This window comes from Haemaphysalis longicornis, unplaced genomic scaffold (assembly GCF_048455015.1).
Source record: "Haemaphysalis longicornis isolate Haplotype H1 unplaced genomic scaffold, Haemaphysalis longicornis Haplotype H1 scaffold_11, whole genome shotgun sequence".
NCBI lineage: Eukaryota > Metazoa > Arthropoda > Arachnida > Ixodida > Ixodidae > Haemaphysalis > Haemaphysalis longicornis.
In genome coordinates, this window is record NW_027526214.1 from 127,973,131 (window position 1) to 127,995,409 (window position 22,279).

A 22,279-nucleotide genomic window follows, 5' to 3' on the forward strand; every position below is an offset into this window, starting at 1 on the left:
GAGAATTCAGGGGTGAAACCCGGAAATGTGCTTGGTGAGTGCACCACTTGTCTTCCCCGTCTCCGCGTGGGCGCGTAGATAAATCGGTAAGACAACGGGCTCTGGCTTTATTACTCTAATAGTTCCAGGTTAGGTTGCTGGCGGTGCCAGTAAATTTTGTTATTTGTTCCCGGGAATTTTTTTTACACCAACGGTGGCGAAAGAACCCTTGGGAGGTAGAGGTAAAAAGCTTTGCTTTAAAAGGGGGGTCTTCCTATAAACCCCCACGACGACATGGATTACCAGGCGCAGTTTCCTCTCTAGTATACTTAGTAAAAAACTCTATGGATCCAGGCACTGCCTGACCTTTTCTTGGGCGCACCGTGCTCTTGGACCACCGCTAGGGGGCCGAACGGAGCAAGTCGCCCTCACCACCACCACCGCCGTGTGCTTCGCCGCCAGAAAAAGCCGTTCCTTCGTCCACTGTCTGGCAACCCGCCACCGAGCCACTTGGTGCATCCCACATAGTTAGTAAGAAACTCTATGATGCACCCCTTCAAAATCCCATTCACTTGCTCGGCGCACCGGGCCGCGGCACTGCTGCCGTGTCAGCGCACTCACCGAAAATGTACGCCCAGGTAAGTTATTACACGTCGTGCAACTTCCGTAGTGATGACAGGGGGATGAAACTCCGCCGTTTTTCTGTCTCGTGACTTCAGCGATGCTAACTTTTGGGAACTGTACTACATACGAGCGTAAATGAACGTTGTGGTTGCATTTTATATTTATTGCCCTGTTACTTATTAATTACGGAGTTTTTATTGGGCAAATGAACTTAAAAGTTCCGGTTCGAGATAGCGAAAATACGAGCGCCACCCGGAGTGGAAATCCGGAACCGCGCCTTTCTACTGCTTGGCACCGCTGAAAAGGGGCCTTTCTTGTCGTGCCCGTGGGTATGCTACAATCCACGGTGTTGCGAGGGCCGTTTTTACCACCGTAAAGTGTGTTTCATCGAAACAAACGCATGAATAGATTCGCGCCGTAATCACTGATCACGCCAGGCCGGCATAGAATTCTTTTGGATCCCGGCGGAAGAACGGTACGATCTGCATGCTGCTCGTTTTGCTTTTCTACGCTTGCACGACATAGCTGGACGCGGTTGCAGCAGTAGCTTTATAATTTAAGTGAGCATACACGTGCACTATTTATTTATTCATTACATACTGATTGTCTTCTTTTCCTCTTGAATTACGCATGAAATGCGTGGCAGAGCATCTGGCAATTACGCCAATGACTACATTAGCTACACACGTTTTTTTATACGTGCGTTATTGATGTAATGCATTTCGATCGTGTGTCAGCATTTTAGCGCAAGTGAATGCACGGTATACAGCAAAATGTATATGACGCAACATATACGATAAATAATGCAACAGTGTGATCTGCAGTCTTTTGATTATCTTTTGATTGCCTGCTTTAAGTTTTTTTTCGTAGCATCCATTGTTGTTATTATAATAAATATTATATTGTTAATATTATAAATTGTCGCGGAAGCTCGCGCGAGTCAAAGGCCCAGAGCCCTAGACAGAGCGCCCGGTGCTTCTTTGCTGTCATCGGACCCAACTACCCATGATGATCCTGGCGCGTGCTCACGCCCGCTTCGTCCTCTTTCTCCTTTTCTACATCTTCCCGCGAGCCCAAGATCATTAGGCGGCAAATACAAAAACGGTACAGTTTTAACACGACAGTGTTTTATGCCTGGATACACCCAGCTTTCGTCGACGTCATATCCGTCACGGAAGTGACGCCAGTACAACGAAGAAAGCGGCCTGAACATGGTGTTCTTGCGGGGAAGTAACATTTGGAACCAAATAGTACGTTATAGTTAAGGTTGTTCGTTGTCAGGTTTTATATTTTAACACGAAAGCGTTTTATGTCGGGATACGCCAAGATTTCACTGACGTCATATCTATCATGGAATGACGCCAGTGCACCTTTCCCGAAGCGAGCCGCCAGCAGGACGTCGCTCGCCAAACACACCCGCAATACAGCCACCGACCCGCAAATTATGCTCAACTGGAGATTTCGCTGCATATTTCACTTTCGTGCTTTACCGATTCCTATGACAGAGGAATCAACCACAATTTTTAAACTTGAAGATTGCCCGTAGAGCTTGTCATACAGCCCTGACACTTGGTAAAGTCTCCATTGCAATTGCGGTGCGTTGTCGGCCAGGACCAAAATCACGATGTCGTCTATCTCCATCTGCGGATTTCGACGTTTTGCTTACTTGGCTTTGCGATGCAGTCAACAGCGCGATAACCTTCCGGTTACACACCACCGTATGAGGTTTCTTCCAGCCACCCGACGACTGACGTTTCGGCCTCGCTGACACAAGTGCCTGTGCGCGTTCTTGGTTGGTCCTGCGTTGCCTTGAGAAGCCGCTTATGCGCCGGATGGTGTGCCTGTCCTTTCCTTCGTTGCTGTTCTTGCTGTTCTTCAAGTGCGCACTCTTGCATTTTGCTGAACGTCCTTGGGCGTACCGTTTACCTTCGTCTTCCCCTTGGATGGGCTTTCATGACTGAAAGCTCTCGGGCATGCCTTTACGGTCCCCTCCAATACTTCACTTGGGTTCGTCGTCGGATCCTTAGGTCCGTGTTCTTTCGGAGCCGTTTCAGCGGATCTATTTTTCTGGCGTCCACATGGTGCGTTTTCAGTGGCTTTATGGGTGCATTCCAGTCTCCATGATGTGACCTTTGACTTCACTGTCTTCTGGGTAGCTGCACGCTCGGATGTCGGCTGGCTGGCACGGCATATTACCTGCGCCTCTTCGTTAGCAATGACTTCTTCAACGTTTTGCTGGGCGCTTGCCTTCTTACGAGTGCGAGGACGGGCCTTAGGAGTTTCGATTTCAAGTGATAAACTGGAACTGCAGTTCTGCCGCCGCCACAGAGTAGGTCCGTCGAGGTCCCAATGCCTCCGTGTGCCACCCGACAGGCACATGGCACTGGAGAACCTGCAAGGCAGAGATTCGAGGATGCCCTGGACCGTCCAACATAGAACTGTCTCCACCGCTGTCAGCTCTTCGTTGATTCTTTCCACCCTGCCCGTAGCCACCTTCTAGTAAGCGTCTGAACCAACCAGTACGCTGATTTCATTTCCCTTCCATGTACTTGGCTGGAAGGCGTCGGCTATGTCGTATGTCGTACCGGTTTTCGATAAGGGTTTCTACGGTCGCGGTGTCGAGTTCCAGACTCGGAAGGGGGCAATTCTTCGGAACTTCTAAAGCTGTCCACATGACCGGCTGTCCACGAGCTTCTGCGCGTAGCGTCACCTGTACTCGCCGCCACCTTGGAAGCTTGGATGAGTTCGCACTGCCGAACGTGACTAAGGACAGGTCTTCCGTGCCGACAACCGTGCATTTCAGGGCCCAGCGGCATCCTGGCGAATGAAGGTGAGTTGGCTTTCGTTGTCTAGAAGTACTCGCACTAAACGTCGTCGAGCACCCTCTGCCCAGGCTCGAGCGGGCGGTAGTACTATACTGACGTTGCTCCGGAGTGCCCGCTCGAAGCCGTCACCACAGTTGGCGGTGCTCCTTACCAGCTCGTACATGCGGCTTTGATCTGGGCGTTGTGTGGTCAGCCGGCCGGAGCACGTCACACAGCACGTTGAGGGGACGCCCGTTGCAGGTACTGCAGGTCACGTTGCGCGACGCTCTGCGCTGACGAGCAACATGGTTGTGTCTGCCGAATCGCAAGCAGCAGCGAGTGTTGCGCAATCGCGTCCTCTTCTCGGCCGCCGACAGCTTGACCCGGCAGCCCGCCATCTGTGACCGCGGCTGTCACACAAGAGATACGCCGGTGTGGCAGAGAAATCGGTCTCTGCGGTCAATGCCAACGCTGGGGGAAGAGATCAAGTCGGCAATTTGGACGGATCGACGAGCTGCGTTGGATGGAAGCTGTCCTTGACTTCCTTCCTCGCGAATTTCGATTTGAATTCTTAAGAATTCCATTAGCGCTTTCACCTGGCCAGCTCCTTGTTTCCGCGTCGCGGACTCGTCCGTTAACCCCTTGTCTGTCTCCTTAACTCTCTGCCGGTACATCAGAGTCAGGTCATCCGGCAGGCATCGGAGGAGCACACGGTTCAGGACTACGGCATATTGCTCTCGCGGAACTCCCAGGGCTTCAAGGGCGCTGAAACGGCATTGTACCATGTCGTACATTTCGCGGAGCTTCTCGATGTCCATTGAGCTTCTGATCGGCTTCGTTGCCATGAGTTGGTCAACTTGCTCGTTGATGAGCAAGTCCCGTCGGCCGAATCCCTAAAATAAGGTCTTCACCGCGAGGTCGTAGTTCGCGTCAGCAAGCCGGACTCCCTCAGTGGCTCGTTTGGCGTTGCCTATCAAGTTCGTGAATAAGTACTTAAACTTCTGCAACTTCTATTATAATTCTCAGTATCATTCTTGTCTTTAGTATTATCAGCTATTTATGTCCCCAGCTAGGGAAAGGCATCTCCCATACACCTTTCGCTCAAAGGGTGGGTCCGTAGGTTCATATCGTGGTGTTAGCACTGTGTTAACTAAGTAGTGACTACATAAATTATTAGATACGACGCATCTCTTGCTCGCGGGTATGTCCCTCCAGCGTCGTTGTAGTGGCGTTGTCCGCATGCTCACTGCACATGCGCAACTCTCCTCCGTTCTTCTCTCTGACAGCTGTGCGCAACACTCTCACTCCGTCTCATTATCATAACAACAGTTGCGCGTGTGCGCTTCGCTGCTCTGGGTGCGCGCATGTGTGCGCACTCTCACTCCGTTTCGTTATCATAACAACAGCTGCGCGTGTGCGCTTCGCTGCTCTGGGTGCGCGCATGTGTGCGCAAGCGCGCGACTCCCCCCCCCCCCCCCCCCCCCCCCCCCCGCTTCCTCTCCTTTCAAAAGCGGGAATATAAGCCCGGTGCCGTATCAGTCCAGCGCTCGCTCTCGCACTTGACTTCGCTTGACGATACCTCCGTGCAAGATCTTCCGATGAAGACGTGATGGAAGCGACAGTCCCTTCAACGAGTGGACTGACGCAATCCAATACCAGCGTCAGTCCAAACGCTCCCCCCTGATGCGTCGCATCACATCAGGGTTCCCTCGCGGGAAGATAGGCGTAATTAAATGATTGATTGATTGATTTTAGGGTTTAACGCGCCGACGCAACGCAGGCGATGAGGCGCGCCGTAGTGGAGGGCTCCGGATTAATTTTGACCACCTGGGGATCTTTAACGTGCGCCGAAATCTCGTACACACGGGCGTTTTTGCTTTTCGCCTCCATCAGAAAAGCGACCGCCGCGGCCGGGAATCGAACCCGCGACCTCGTGCTCAGCAGCGCAACGCCTTAGCCACTGAGCAACCGCGGCGGGTAGGCGTAATTAAATGCAGAGCATTTCAGTAACTCACGATGTCACCCGCGTTGACGTCCGTAGTCCGCATCGCTCCCCTTACACTATATAAAAAAATAATACTTACCGGCGCCAGGTTTCGATCCCACGACTCTGCGGGCGGAGCGCAAGGTACACGGTGCTGTACCCACTGCGCCACAAAGCCAACACAGAATGCAACGTTACGAACGCGCCTTATATCCTGGACTCATTCAACCGTCGGCCACAGGTGCGCCCTCTCCCCCGCGTCCTCCTCGCCTTCTCTCCGCTCGCAACACTCTCTCTCGCCGCGTTCGGTTCGGGCGCACAACAGGTGGGTACGTGCGCAACACCCTCTCTCGCCGCGTTGGGTTCGCGGCTTCGCGCTGAGCAAGTCCGTTCGCGCGCAAGAACAGGTGGGGGCGCTCGCATCGCGCTCTCTCGCCGCGGTCGGTTCGCGCTTAAACCACATATGTCGTTCTCGCGCGCTCCGGTCGCTAACATCTGTGGCGTGATCGTGACGTCAACATCACGCGTTCGTGTGGTGGCGCGATTTCGGCGCTATAACACTATCTCGCTAGGGGCATTGGATTGGATTCGATTGGATTGGCTTGGCTTGGCTTGGCTTGGCTTGGTTTGGATTTGGATTGGATTGGATTAAAGTGGATTGTGTTGGATTGTGTTGCGTCATAGCCGCTCCACGTTGCGTCATAGCCGAGGCAGGGGGTTCACGGCACGTTTCACCATCGACTTCATCGACAATGTCTACGCTGGAAGACAACAATTACAACAACAACAACCGATACGTAATCCATACGAGTTTCAGGCGCGCCCCCCGCGGAAATGCTCTGCATTTGATCGTGCCCCTCGCGAGGCGGATGTTTTCTTTGCGCCATAACAAGTGTGTTTGTTGTTGTTGTTGTTGTGACCACCGTCTCTCCCGCTCCTTATGGATTTGATGCAAATTACTGAAAAGTTGTCTGTAAACCAAACAATTCGTGCAAGCAATCAGCGACTCTCTTGTTCCCGGCGACACCGCCGCGTTTAGGTAGTTGCTACCATCGCGGCCCACAGCTCTTACATACGCAGCCAGCTAACGCCAAGGACGATGCAACTGATGCCGAGAAAAGTACGCTGTAAATTCGAAATACTTGTGACGGAACATGTGTGTGCAAGCAAACACCTTGTAACAGTGACAGAAACGCTGCGCTCACTTGTGATCTCACCGCGCGAACTGCTCGTATTGCCTGGTAAATGAATGACGCGAGAACGGTGATCAGATTGCTTCGCCGCACAGGCTTAAAAGTATTTTTATGGTCTGCAGTTTGGCGTAATCAGTGCCTATTTCCCCTACGATGTTTTTATAGTCAGCCCGGATTTGATTAACGATCACTGCCATACGTAGCCTGTACTTTGCACGGCTGATGTTTACTTTTTTTTATTGCCCTTCAATTGTGTGTTCTGCATTTTGTCTTCACTTCAATCCACGGCATATCGCAGAATGAATTTGTAGCAATAAATATACAAACTAAGCAATTACTGCCTATGTTTATAATACAATCATATACTGTAATTTTACCACTTATCATTTGTAATTTACGCTTCAGTTCCGTGCTTCGATTTTCAGCTTTCACTACAGGAACAAAATTTTCACAAGAACGCAGTTACAGCTATATGCGGATAAATAATTATTTTGATTGATTGATTGATTGATTGATTGATTGATTGATTGATTGATTGATTGATTGATTGATTGATTGATTGATTGATTGATTGATTGATTGATTGATTGATTGATTGATTGTTGGGTTCAACGCGCCGACGCAACGCAGGCGATGAGGCGCGCCGTAGTGGAGGGCTCTGGATTAATTTTGACCACCTGGGGATCTTTAACATGCGCCGAAATCTAGTACGCACGTATACACGAGTGTTTTTGCTTTTCGCCTCCATAAGAAAAGCGGCCGCCGCGGCCGGGAATCGAACCCACGTCTCTGTTGGTAAATAATTATACAATGCAGGCTTAACCCGTCCTAGTAATTTATTACAAGTTTTTAAATAAGGTGTTTAAAACCGGTTCACTGCAGGGCCCGAGAAATACCTGGGAAACACATAGCCCGAGAAATCATATATGCATAAATAATAGTTTAGAAATCCTGGTGCGGGATGACGTTTTTGTCTGCAGAAAGGTATTTTGGATTAGGAGGAAAGGTGGGTCGTTGCCACCGAACATTATGATCGCACAGAGAGAAAAACGTATCCGCGTCTCCTAGTAATAAAGGCTCATTTTAATTTAAAATTTGCCTTTGCGATTGGCGTTGTCACAAGTCGTCTTTGTAGCCAAAATCAATTTACGAAAAAGAGACTCCTAATATATCAGAAAACGTTTATGTCGAATACAGATGACAGTTTTCACTCAAAACTATCGTACGTGCACTTGAAAGCAGCAAGAGAGCTAGTATTCATTCTAACCCAAATATACACACGTGCTTGTTGATGTTCCAGATCTCGCGTTTGGCTCCAGGGTGCTAGAGGGCAGGACCTGGCTCGTTTACCACCTCGTCAGACCTACACCAGCTACAGGCTGCGTCCTGCCCATTTCACCAGCAGAGACTACGCGGACCTTGGACAGACAAGGCACTGGACAGATACGCCCAGGCTGGATACCTAGTTATTAGCATGCGGCCATGTCAACAGTGATTTTCACTTTTGTATGCGACTAAAGGCACAAAATATCCAAGTTGTGTTTTTACTGTATGAATGGTACATTTAGGTACATTAAAAAAACTGCGCTCTTTAGAGGTACAAAACGAAGTGGACGCACAAAACTTTATCAATCAGAACGAAACAACTGCCCTTTTGGTAATGGTGCGGGTTGAGCAACCGGAACAATGTCATATGCTGGACATCCGAACGTATTTTTTAATTGGCGCTTCTCCCAATGCATGTCTGCAACGCGCCGCCATGTTTTTAGTTCCGCCCCCGGACAAACCAGGGTGCGGAATTAAAAACATGGCGGCGAGTTGACAAACCAGGGGTTTGTCCGGCGCTGCGAGCGAATAACGCGTCCCATGCAAGGCATAGGAAGTTTCCCTCCCCTGGTGATGATGTGGGCTTGATACAGTGTCGGGGCCTCCTGGTTATTTGGAACGTGTTCGTGGGGCAGTGCTGGGTATTTGAGGAAAACGCGGGGCCAATGACTAAAGCGGAAGAGGGTCAACTGAACTCGGTGTTTGATGCAGTTACCCGCCTTGAATCAAGCCACAAACAACTTTTCGATTCTGTCAACAAAGTTTTGACCATGCAGATAACCATGCAAAATTATGTTGAAATGCTACTTATAAAGCGAGTCCTTGCGCTTGAGCCACATGCTGGCGCGGGAGCTTGTGCACAGGCTCCGGAGTCCTATGAAAAAACATTTTCGGCCATGCAAGACAAAACTGACGATATAGAAAATCGCTCCCGCCGTGCCAACGTTGTGTTCTTTGGCATTGGTCATACTGAAAAAGCGGAAACATGGCAACAATCTGAAAAACGTGTGCGTGAATTTTGCTCCCTATAAGCTGGAACTGTGAACACCATTGCGAGAGCGCACAGACTAGGCGCATTTTCGGCTGATAAGAAACGCCCAATTATCGCGACGTTTTTTAATGAGAAAGAGGTGGAATCTGTTTTAAGCACGGGCATCAAGTTGAAGAACACAACTTTTAGTATCTCCCGCGATTACTCCGCCCCTGCTCGTGAAAAACCTCGAAAACTCCTCCAGTTCGCTAAAGGTGTTAATAAAGAAGGCGATCGCACCAAGCTCGTTTTCACTAAACTCTTTACCAATAAATATTTGTACGCGTGGGACTCCGATAACAACTGCGCAGTTCGTCTTAACACCAACGAACGGGGCGCAGAAAATGCAACTGCTGCTCTATATGGCCAGAGTGAGTGACGCCCAAATACGTGATTTGCCGCCACAACATTATTACCTTCTTTACCTAACGAGCACGTTTCCTCAAGGGATGTCGGCTACGTGATACGAGTGTTCTACCAAAAACTTTCGCCCTAGCTTCATTGATATTATATACCAACCAACGCGGCTATCGGCAACCTCGGCAAACATACTCGACTTGATCCTTACAAACGATCCTGACCTTTGCTCCGATATCACCCATTTAGATGGCCTTATTCTGACCACGTCATTATCACCGGCAACCTCACACGCCCCTTTAACACACGACAAGCCGCCAACAAAAAAATCAGATGCTATAACAGAGCCAACTTCCCTAGTGTGAATTAGGAATTATTAAGTTTCTCAGAGCATTTTATTGACAGGCACTTTTCATGCACGATCGAAGCAAATTAGCTTCTGTGTAAAAACTTTCACAAGTAACTAACACAAAAGTTTACACCTACATTACAATAAAAAGACAAAGTGCCGCGCGCTGGTTCACGCAGCAGCTTCGCCGTTTAAGCAACAAAAAAAGCGACTCTACAAATGGGCCGATAAAAACCTTACTTCCATTTCTTGACTACGTTACAAGCCTGCGATAAACAATACCACACATTACTTAGAACCACACGCCGTCATTTTTTTTTCTATAACCTAACATCCATGCTTAAAAATAACCCTCAAAGATTCTGGCGCATAGTAAATCCAAAACAGTATCCTGATATCACCCTTTCCGATAGCAACTACACTTCGCGAATCAGAATGCGCAGAACTTCTAAATGAGACCGTCACGCCTGTTTTTACCTGCGAGAATGTTACCACCGTACCTACGAGCGATAGTATATCAGACGTCGACATCACAGAAATCGCTGCAACTAAAGCGGGCATATTTTCCAAGTAAGCTGAAACTTTAATTAATAACACTATACTCAAAAATGCATCCAAAGCAATCTTTTTTCACGGTCGCTTGCGACAGGCAATATCCCCAACGACTGGCCAATAGCAAAGGTAGCACCCTTTTTTAAGTCAGGCGATCGTTCTTCACCATGTAACTAACAAGTTACATATCTAACATATGTTATCTTAGATAACTAACATATCTTACATAAATACCCTCCTGAAAAGTTCCGTATATACGGAAATATTTGAAGACGGAGTACTTTCCTAGAATGACAGAAAGCCTCAACAAAACACGGAATACTTTTGAACACGTGAACAAAATATAGCATACTTATCCAAAAATGTGGCACCCATTTTATGTCTGTAAGAGAACCGCCATATCATTGTCCGTATGAATTCCGTATATACGGAGTATACGGAAAACATACAGAGCGTCATTTTGCTTATTATTGAAGATAAAAAATTACGCCCATCTTCCCGCGATGGAACCCTGATGTGATGCGACGCATCAGGGGGGAGCGTTTGGACTGACGCTGGTATTGGATTGCGTCAGTCCACTCGCTGAAGGGACTGTCGCTTCCATCACGTCTTCATCGGAAGATCTTGCACGGAGGTATCGTCAAGCAAGTCAAGTCAAGTGCGAGAGCAAGCGCTGGACTGATCCGGCGCCGTGCGCTCCCCCGCTTATATTCCCGCTTTTGAAAGGAGAGGAGCCGGGGGGGGGGGGGGGGGAGTCGCGCGCATGCGCACACATGCGCGCACCCAGAGCAGCGAAGCGCACACGCGCAACTGTTGTGATGATAATTAAACGGAGTGAGAGTGTTGCGCGCAGCTGTCGGAGAGAAGAACGGAGGAGAGTTGCGCATGTGCAGTGAGCGTGCGGACAACGCCGCGACGCCGGAGGGACATACCCGAGAGCAAGACATGCGTCGCAGCTAAAACACGGAATCTGTGTCAAACGTTTTTATTGCGCACACTAATGTGATTCCCTGTTTTTTATACTAACATCTACTTTCGGTGTGCTTGGGGGCGGCACAATCCGTATGAACTCCGTATTCCCATAATTCCCTATATACGGAACGTTTCAGTAGGGTAACAAGTTACATATCTCGCTAACAAGTACCATATGCAAGGTCAGGGAACACCTCCCGGCAACCGCCCAGTGTCCCCGGCGCACGTTGTCAAGCCAAGCATAACATCTTAGGGAGGTTGCCAAAGATGGGCAAAAGAAAGAAAAAAAAACTGCAGCGTTCACCGTAATCATGGCAAAAAGAAAGACAGGTTATAGTGGACGCCCCTAAAAGGTGATATCGAACGATTATCACTTCCAAAAAAATGAAGGAAGCTCACACTAATAGCAACAGTGATTGAATAAAAGTCGTTGGGGCAGCGAAGAAGGAGAAATTCGGCTGCAATCGTGCGCTTAAACCTTCGTGATGGCCGTGAAGGTTGCGTATAGCCTCGGTACCTTCAACAATTATGTATACGCGTTATTATGAGTTTCCTTCATTGTTTTCGCTCCCTCCGATACGCCGTTCCCACTTTCCAGTGTCGGTAGATGCGAGAGTTACCCGTCGCGTCGCTAAGGCACGATGACGCCGGTTCGATTCCCGGCCGCGGTGGCCGCTTTTCTGATGGAGCGAAAAGCAAAAACGCCCGTGTGTTCGAGATTTCGGCGCATGTTAAAGATCACCAGGTAGTCAAAATCAAACCGGAGCACCACGGCGCGCCTCATGGCCTGCAAAGCGTCGGCGTGTTAACCCCTAGAACCAACCAATCAGATGCGAGAGTGCAGCCAGGACATTCATAAACTCAGACAATTTCTCTCGGCTTTCTCCGAACTCCTGTCCAGCCTGGTATTTTCGCGCTTACAGATGGCGTTGCCCTGGAGGAGTTTTCTGCGTGCAGTCATGGGGAAATGAAATGTGAGCACAAAAATATGAACTCGAATAGAACACGCAAAAGTGAAAAATACTGTTTGTTCAGGTACAATTATTGCACGCAATTGGTATATTTGGAAAGCCTCGTTTCCCAACTTTGTTTTTGTAACTAGGACACGCGTCGATTTGGTTTGCATGGAAAGAAATCGCGCTATTTTTGTGTTCTGGTTCATATTTTCGGTTTTGCGTTTCAATTTTCCATGACTATACATGGGACTGCCGGATTTTGTTTTCGCCTAGTCGGTTACTGGTTTGATTTAAAAGCATATGAGTCGGTTGAAATCCGAAGATTTCTACCATGTAACGTAAGTTAAAGTACGTCAAAATTCAAACTACTTCGACCGTGTTGGAATGACGCAACCTGATAGATGTCGACTTCATCACAGGAGGTTTGATTCCGACCATTTGTTTCTTGAGGCGCTGGATGTGTCCTTGTGGAAACCCTTGCGTAAGTTGGCTTTCCTGAAGTGGGTTTGGACGTAACGATTTGGTTTTTGCACTTTGACTGTGAAATTGGAAGACATTGGCATTAGACGAGAAGAAGCTTTGTGCTTCAATCATCTTTTGCTTCACCCACGATCATCATCATCATCGAAAAAGTTGTAGTTCCTTTAGTGCGTTTTGTTTTGGACGGTTGCAATCAAAACAGCAAGAACAAAGCTTCGCTTAAAGCGTTCAAAAGTAATAAAGCAGAACAGGGCTCACTTGAGCAGGCCACAGGTTCGTCGCTGGCATCACCGCAGTCGTCGCTTCCGTCGCAGTATCGGTTGAGGCTGATGCATTTCCCGTTGTCGCACGGAAACTCGTGCAGCTTGCACGCGCGTGAAGCGCCGAACTCCCGTGCAGACACCAGCGTCTGCACGAACAACCAGGCGCACGCAATGGCTGTTCGAACCCCGAGCGACTTGTGCGCGCAATGGTAGAGCGTACAGCGGCCCGTCATTGTCCGCCTGTGTGGAGCCTCAGACGGCGAGGACAGCAGCGGCGGCTCCTGCGGCAGGTGTGTGCGCTTCGCCACGGGGCTTGGAGGTGGGCGGCCGCCGTTTCGCCTTCATGGCGCCGCAAACGGGAGGCCAGGCGAGGTTCTAGCCCTGCGGGGAGAGTTGAAAAGAAAGAAAAGTAGCTCGCAATGAAATAAAAATTATTCAATTGGAGAGAGTTTTCGCAACCGAAAAGTCACTGAGGCATCAAATTCTTATTCAATCTAATGAAATTTCAGACACTCACAAGCACAACATAGTGCAACAAGTCTAAAAGTGTGAAGGAAGAACACCGAATGTGATTTCGGAAAGGTGGGTTTAGAGCGAAAATTTGTGAATTTGCTTACTTATTTATACAAGTACTTATTTATTTAGACCGGAGGGAATTGTATGTAGATTTAAAACATACAAGTAAAACGTACAGCAACGGAAAATTCAAACCAGGTAACGTCGCCTTATACTCGAAAATAAAATTAATGGCGTAATGAAAATGATAAGCTACCAGCGATTTTTTTTAAGTCTTTAAGCATTTCCTCAATAAGTAGTATTGTGTGCCTTAAGGCTTTTCAAAACATTGCAAAATAAATGGCCCTCTTCTGTGACTCGTTTTATGCCCAGTGTCATGCCTTGCTTGCAGCCTTGAGAGAGTCGACGAGGACGCTGGAGGAGGAGGAGGAGGAAAAACATTTTTATTTGAGCCGACATAAAAAAAGAGAAAAAGGTGGATGGCCTCTTCTTCAGAAAGCCGCGAGCAACTGCTGCTGCCCGGGAGATGAGCGACTGCCCGGGAGATCAGGTGTGCCTGAGTCCCGAGCTGAGAGCTGTCAGCCCACACTCCCGCTGCTCCGGGGTGGGGGGGCCGGAGGGTGTTCGGGTGGTTGGCGCATGCCAATACAAGACGGAAAGTCGTACTGGGAGTATGGCAGGTGGGCTAGTTGTTAGGGTATGTAGGGGGAAGAATAGGAGTGTTAAAATATGTTTCCGCTTGGAGTGTGCGCCATATTCGGGCGTCGCAAGTGCTGAGGGAGGGATGGCCGCTTTATTTGTGAGCGCCGGGCACGGCCACAAAAGAACAGCCACCGTTCCAGCAGCGGAGATGATGATCACCCGTCGAGAAGGAAGATGAAATGAGATGATGAACGCGCACAATGCAGAAACGACAACGACATTGGCCGCTCACGTAGCTAAACCTCTCGTGTCACCATAGTTTCGTTTGCTTGTTATATTCATTTACTCCTCTGTTCAAATTCCTCTCTGACAGCAGCATTTGAAACTGATACGCCCAATTATTTATGCCTTGAGATCAAATTCGTGATCGTGACCCAAAATTCGTGATCAAGAACAGACTGCAAGTCGTGAGTAAAACACAGTAGTTTCGCTTCGCGGAAAGAATGTTTCCGGAAACCATGCAGTGAATAGGTAAAGAAAGAATTGCCTTCTAAGAATTGGACAAGCGGCGAGTAAATAATATATTTCAGTATTTTGAAGGATAGTGATTTATTATGGTCTATATTTGCCGGACAGAATTTATTACCGGACTTAAAGAATGGAATAATTTTCACCCTCCAATAGTCCAGAAGATAGCCTACTTCAAGCGATTTTTCAAATATTGTTCTTACAAATATTCAGCTATAGATTTTAGGTTAATTAGGAAGTTAGACTAAGGTTATCCATTCCAGAGAAGATTGTGGTTTTCTGTCATTTGTTTGAATGCCTGCAGTGTCGGAACGAATTGCGTTGATCGGAAGGTAGTCACAAGTTGGACAAGGAGGATTTCTGCCAGTGCTGACGGAACTCGCGATCGGCCACGCGAAGCTGGAAGACAGAGTAACGGCGCATTCGTCGCTATGGGTAGCCCAGTCCTGTACGTCAGTACACGCCTCTGCATATCAGTGACCCTAAATGCAGCTTCAAGACGCCTCCTGGGCTCAGCAAGCGGGAGGAAGCGGTATTGCATCGCCTACGTCTCAACGTGGCGTACACAAAATTCAGCAGGACTCTTCACCACTCTGTCCAACTTGCCATGTAACAGAAGACATCAAACATGTCATCTGTACCTGTCCAAATTTCACAGTGCCAAGGAAGACTCTCCTAACATCTTTGTGTATGCCACACCACGCACGCCTTGAACTAAGGGCAGTTTTGGGCCCTTGGTTGGACCCACGCCGGGCCGTACGGGCTACCAAAGCTCTGTTGGTGTTCTTGCGCAGTACTGGCTTGGAACAAGTGCTGTGAGCAACTTAACTTCGAAACTCTGTGCATGTGCTTTCCAAACTCTGTAAATGCGGTTGAACACTCGTGCGCAACACCTCTTATTTATTTATTTATTTATTTACCTATTTATTTATCTATTTATTTATTTATTTATTTATTTATTTATTTATTTATTTATTTATTTAAAAAATTAAAATGTGCAGGAACAAAGTTAACGCGATGATCCGGCTTGCTAAATGTACTCAACTTCGAACTGAATTCAATGTAGCCCGCTCAAACATAAAGAAAATGTGGTCATTAATCAACATTATTAAAGGAACAGAAAAACGTGGCAATAACGTTGCATCTATTCTAGCTGCTTTTCCGGGTAACGCTCAAAGGATAGTTAACCATTTCAACAACTTTTTTTCACGAGTTTCTGCTGTTGCAAGGCCAGATACGCAGAGCTGCACGCTATCAAACAGTTTGTTGCAATCTGATTATGTGCCTTTTATCACAGAACAGGAGCTTCAGTCACTTTGAGCTAGCATCCACCCTAACAAACGCCCAGGCATAGACAAAATTTCGATTTCGGACCTGCGCCGTAATTTTGACGTCATAAAAAATGTGCTGCTGTCCCTCTTGAACAACATTATTGCTACGGGCACCATACCAACTGGTATGAAAGCAGCGATAGTCACTCCTCTTCACAAAGGTGGGGATCGTAGCAAAATAGAAAACTATAGGCCGATATCTATTCTATCATGCCTCGCCAAGATACTCGAAAAATACCTGTTTCGAGTTATGACAGACTTTTTAGACACTCACAATGTTATATCACCTCACCAATACGGGTTTGTTCAAGGAAGAGGCACTCAAACTCTGCTCGAAAACGTTTCTCACTTGTTAAATATGGCTTTCGAACATAACCAAGTTCCCTGTGCTCTGTTTTTAGATATAAAGAAAGCTTTCGATAGTGTACCCCACAGTCTTCTGTTACGTAAACGTTCCTCGCTTGGATTTAGAGGACCGTTCTTGCAGTTGCTTCAAAATTTCTTGCATGCCCGGCGTCAATGTGTCTCCCTAGGAGAGTCTCGTAGCAGCTTTTCACCTATAAAATCTGGAGTACCTCAGGGTTCGAGACTAAGCATAAACGATCTTTGTAATGCAGTTTCCACTCCACTATTTCAATACGCCGATGACACTTTGATAGTTTCCTCCGCTTCACACGTTCATCAGGCCATCGCATCGTTGCAGACTGCAGCAACTCATGCAATGGATTGGTTTGCTGCTAATTTAATTACGGTTAATACTGTTAAAACGCAGCTTGTGTGTTTCCACAATCCGTTAAAAATGTAGTGCTTAATGACCCGTTATTTTTCCATATGTCTTCATGTTCTACTTGTACGTGCAAACCGGTGAAATATGTTTCATCTGTAAAATATCTCGGAGTAATTTTTGACAATGACCAGACATGGAACTCTCATCTAGCATACGTCTGTAAAAAGCTGCGCGCGCTTTCGCGTATTATGTACAACTTGGGTTACTTCATGCCATTATCAGTGCGGAAGATTGTTTTGCATGCGCTGGGCTATAGTGTTCTTCGTTACGCATTACAGTGTAAGATCACTCCGCAGCTCGATGGCAGCAGAGGCTGACTTCCATTCTAAGCTCCCTGCTAAAAAATCTAGCCTATAACCTATGCCTCCCCGGAAGTGCAAATATTTTCACAGAGTTACAATTGCTTAATTTTACTATGCTGTTAATGAAAACAACAGTGTTAAAACATTTTTGGACGAGTCACTACAAAGAAAAATACATTCCTACGCGTAGCCTTAGACCAAGAGATCTGTATCGGTTACCACGGTGTCTTACAAGGTATGGTAAAAGAATGCGGCGCTACTATGTTCCGTCGTCCTTCAATAAATTACCACCCAGTGTATTTGAAGTGAACAGTCGTTGTAAGCTGAAAAATCGCCTTCGTGCATTTTGCTGTGAAGTTGCCTAACTCTGCTGCTGATGCCCACCTCTGTTGGCTTGTTTGCTCAGTTTCCCGCCACTCTGTGGAAGAGTGTAGCCTGTAATGGTTTTACTGTTCAGAATGTTTTGTATTCGAACTGAGATCTATATTTGTATCATCTTGAATAGCCGATTCTGTTACTTTTATGTTCGCCTATGTGCACGGATTTCGCCTATGTGCACGGATTTATGTTCGCCTATGTGCAAGAGTGTAGCCAGGCGCTGCCCTTCAAGCCTACTGTGGCTTTGGCAGGCCTGTGACTTTGTACAGTTTTCCTGTTCCGTGTAATAAAGGTATTATTTATTTATTTATTTATTTATTTATTTATTTATTTATTTATTTATTTATTATATTTCACAGACCCTCATGTTTTCGTTCATTCATACGGTGTAGCATGCTAAGCGCTACGGCTCGGCTAACCTCGCTTTTACCATTAAAAGCATTCTCTCTCTCTCTCTCTCCGCTTGGAACGCTCGTGCAGTGAGGCATCCTGGTTCTATAAACGTTGTTGTATGGTACCTCAATTCAGGTGCGCCTCCGCCGTACCGCACCGCTGGCATCGACTTGGAGCAGTGGAACGCGGTAAATTTAAATTGACTTGAGCAAACCTCTAGCGTGTCATCTTTGGAGGAACGAGACGGGAAAGAAACAGCATGAGAGGTGAGCGGGAGGGAGAAGGGAGGCATTACTTGGCAGGGGCGCCAGTCGACTATGGTCTTTCGGCGACATTTCCAAGGAAAGGAACAGTTACGCGGCCATCTTTTATTAACTATCCTCTAAAATTGTTTCGCGTTGTTAAATAGCATGTTAGGGATCGTGTGGTTAAAGTACGTGGTTCTTGCTGCAGTTATGGCCCCCTTGTACTCAGCATTAGCAAGGTACCCCGTCTGGCCTCGGAATGCCAACTTTATCGGACCTAAACAGCCTTTGTTCTTACTGGCCGACATTTTAAAATATTGGCTACACCAGGGGCATGCTTTCAGTAGTGACTAATGTCCGGGTGACAAACGTTTCGGTCACGTTTTTTACTTAAACAAATTTAACTTCGGTGTAAGGAACACTCCTTGAATCCAATTAGATAGCGGTCCAAAAGTCAACAAAATTGTCTATTTACGGCTTCGAAATTGGCACCAGCATAATCTCTAACGTCCTTAGTATAATCATCGTGATGAAGAGCGTAAACTTCCATGGCGAAATGGTGCGAAGAATGATCACTTAGTTGAGGCAAACAAAAAGATACGCGAATTGGTGAGGCAATGCGGTTAGCACGAGATTCAAAATACTGGATGTAGAAGACGTAATGCCACTTAGTTGGATAACAATTTGCGTAAAATTAAAACCATAACAAAAGCTAGAAAAATTAGTGCTTTCAGTAGAGAACGGTCTTCGGTGCGGTGCATCACTTTACCAAACTATATTCGGGTAATTAAAACCTCCAGCTGGCACATTAAGGAAACGCTGTATAACCATGCTAGCAGCATTCGGAGGGCTGCCGAGAAAGCCGGAACCACATGACGGTAGACCGCAGTAGACGCCGGGAAAAAAAAAATTTCTAGCATGCCCTAATTTTTGAACATGCTCCACTGGATGTAATCTCCTAATTGTCTACAGCGTGCACAAAAGACGAATGAATATTATGCGCAACAGCGACAAGTACACCACCGCTGCATCTTTCTGCTCCATCCCGATGATACACACGGAAGCGCTTTGTACAGGCTCAAATACCGAGAATAATCAGGAGTCACCAGTAGACAGCATTCAGCTGTCGCGCTAATCTAGAGTTCACCACGTGACGCGACGGGCTTTTTCACCTTCTCCACAGTGACTAGGTTGCTACTTGTAACCAAAACGTTTTATGTGACCCCTCTGTTATTTCCGTACACTTAGCACATCTAAAACAAATAAGCCAACTGCTCCAGTCTCGTGTACTGGAAATTACGAAGGACTCTGTACGAACGATGTGCGGAGCCACAACTAATTCGTATGAAGTGTTAACGAACCAAATGAAACACAGAAGCCCAGCGATCAGCCGCGAGCATTTGCGCGTCGACCGATGCGCATCAAGTGCTCTCCATCCCGATGCCTGTGCTGCGATATTTTTTTTTTAAACCCGCAACCCGCCTTTCCATATGGGCAATGGAAAAACGAACGAACAGCCGATATCTTCAAAATACAGACATTCTTGGAAACTCGCGCAGCTTCGCGGTGCCTTGGGAGACAATTTGCAGTTTCGCTCGTCATGGATCGGCAGCCAAGGAATTGCTGCGAAGTGTTTGATGTGGTTTGCATTTTTTTCCAACGGCGCTCCTTTTTTTTCAAGGACGAAGGTGGTTCGGCTATGCGCCGCTGCCGCTCATAGCGCGGGCCGTGGACGACGGAGCTCCGCGAGTGCGCAGGCTCTGGCGCTCCGTGCCCCGGGAGATATAAAGGGCAGCAAGTGGGGGCGGGTACGGGGGTATTTAACGCGCATCTCTGGTTTCCCGCCTGCCCGAGAAAGATAGGAGGCCGGCGTGGCGCAACATAACATCCCTGGGCAGACCGCGGCTACCGCCCGTAGCAACGCGCCCTCCGGGTCCTTGCAGGGTCGTGTTTTAGCTCGACGAGTAAAACATTCAACCATTTTGTCAAGCCTTTCTTCGTGAGCGAAAGCCTAGTGAATGCTACCGAAGCGGCGGGGCGGGCTTATTGGCTCACCCTCTCGAAATCATAAATATTGCAGGAGGGAAGCAAGAAGACAGAAGCGAAAAAAAGCGGGCCTATTGCGGACTCGCTACTACCTCCGGGTTCCGTCTCATATTTATTTATTTATTTATTTATTTATTTCAAGTACCCACATCGCCCATTGGGCATTGTCGTAGGGGGGTTACAGTAGCAAATGGAATACAAACAGCAAAATTGTAACCTAACTAAAATCTTGCATGACATTATACATGAGAAATCTAAACACTTGCAGTACAGCATTGTAACAACAGTACAAAACACAAGATTATACAACGAAAGCAGTAATTATACATATCTAAAATCAACAACCACGAGAAGTACAAAGTCAACGTCAAATATATGGGCTATTTCAGCTACTCAAAATGCTGCTTCAATGGCTGTTAGGAAATAGAAATCAGAGAATATTGGTATTTTTAGCGCATTCCAGTCGCTAACAGAGTTTGGAAAGAAAGAGTATTTAAGGACATTCAATCGACAGGTATATTCTATAATTTTATATAAGTGATATTTCCGTTCATAAATATAACTAGGCGTCTTTAAAGGGACACTGAAGTGAACTTGCCAAGCTCCCGTTTTTGCTTGCACTGTGTAGACTGGCTCAAATTAACACACTATTCATCGTTTATCCGGTTGACAAATCGGTAATTATTTTACAAAGCGCGAAATAAGAAAAACTTCCATGCGCGGTTTGCGGCGGCCGCACCAACTAAAGGCTGTGACGTCAGGATGGGGGAACACCGTGATTGGACGATGCCCAAGGTTAGCAATCAAACAAGTTTCGGTTTCGGTTCTGTAAAACAACATGCTTGACATCTGATGGCGTTGTTGGATGGGCATTCTCGATATCTCAGTTATCGCCATACCGCGCTTCTGCCATGTTGTCGGTTGTCAAATGTCCAAGATAAACCTCCCAGGGCGGCTTGGAATCGTAGAAATCACTAGACGAGGCCTACGCAGTGGATGAACGCCCTCCGCGTCACCGCAGACTCTCAAATGCCATGCGCTTTTCCCGCATATTCGGAGCTTGCCTCACTCATGTCTGTTCGTAAAAAGCTAGTTCGCACCAGGCCAAGGGTGTGCTGATTCAGGCCTGGGCCCACTGCCCGCAAGCAGTCGGTGCTTGTGGCAACAGCACGCCAACGAGAACTCGCTAGCGCGTCATTGTCAGTATGCGCGCGTTCTGCGATCTCGCTCGTGGAGCAGTGAACGTTACGGCCCAAAAATGCTGAACTCAGTTCACAAAACATCGGCCGCACACGAAAAAATCAACTTACAAAAAAAAAACACGTACTCTCGGGGATTCGAACTTGCGACTTTCAAAACAGAATCCCAGCGCCTCAGACAACTAGGCCACGAGCCGGCGCTGGCTGGATTTGGATATATAAGGTTTATAATGTATGACCAGTTAACACTTTTATTTATTTTAAGCATTTGAAGTACTTTATATGACTATTTGATGTATATCACTCCTGCAGTAAGTGTCCCCGAAACTTCCACAATATCTCACGTCTAGCAATTGCATTTCTTTGACCGAAAAGCGTTCGCAGATGTGCGGTCGTGCTGCTGACCGCTGTGCTTGTTTACCCAGCGCAAAAAGTGCTTCCTGCTCCCTAGTTTTGCGCTGTACGGTAAAAGTTTCAGTTGATTTTATTTTCTTAGTACCTATATTGACTTCGCTGACTCTTCTCCCGCCTTCAATTTGCCTTAGATTTTCCTACTAGCGTAAAGTCAGCGAAGCGTCGCATGTGCACTTGTGCAGCGCTTGTGTGGAGCGACCCGGACTCTGAGTTTGACACAGTGTACAAACTAACAAAGTAAGAAAAGCCACATTCTTTCATTCACAAAGGTGTTGTGGCTTAGTTTCAATTGAGCGAGGGAACAGCGACGACCCGTCGGCGGCCGGCGGACGAAACGCTGGGCCGACTGACTCGATCGGTAGGTCGGCTGGTCGGCGAACCGTGCAGTAGCGCAGCCATTTTCCAGCTCATCTCCTGCTGACGTCACACGAAAACGCCACAGAAAATGGGCGAGCGTAAAGAGAGGAGGACAGCATTTTCGAATTGGTTTTTCTGCTAAATAAATTCGCGTAAACGCGGCCAGAGTGGTCGAAACAATGCCTACGGACTCCGAACTACAATTTGCGCTAGTAATCCCGCAATGTTTACAAATCACTTCAGTGTCCCTTTAAATACCGCTCTTTATTTAT

The 22,279-nt window shown here is 47.4% G+C and overlaps 1 protein-coding gene across 2 annotated transcripts in view; it reads right to left on the reverse strand.

Annotated features, from left to right (window-relative positions):
• The window catches only part of LOC144161005 (uncharacterized), a 265,603-nt gene that overhangs the window by 39,514 nt on the left and 203,810 nt on the right, over positions 1–22,279 (reverse strand). For both annotated transcript variants that reach the window (XM_077692076.1, XM_077692075.1), the window contains one exon: positions 12,865–13,250. In XM_077692076.1, the coding sequence (XP_077548202.1) occupies positions 12,865–13,102 (238 nt within the window). In that variant the 5' untranslated portion in view covers positions 13,103–13,250. The remainder of the gene's footprint in view (positions 1–12,864; positions 13,251–22,279) is intronic.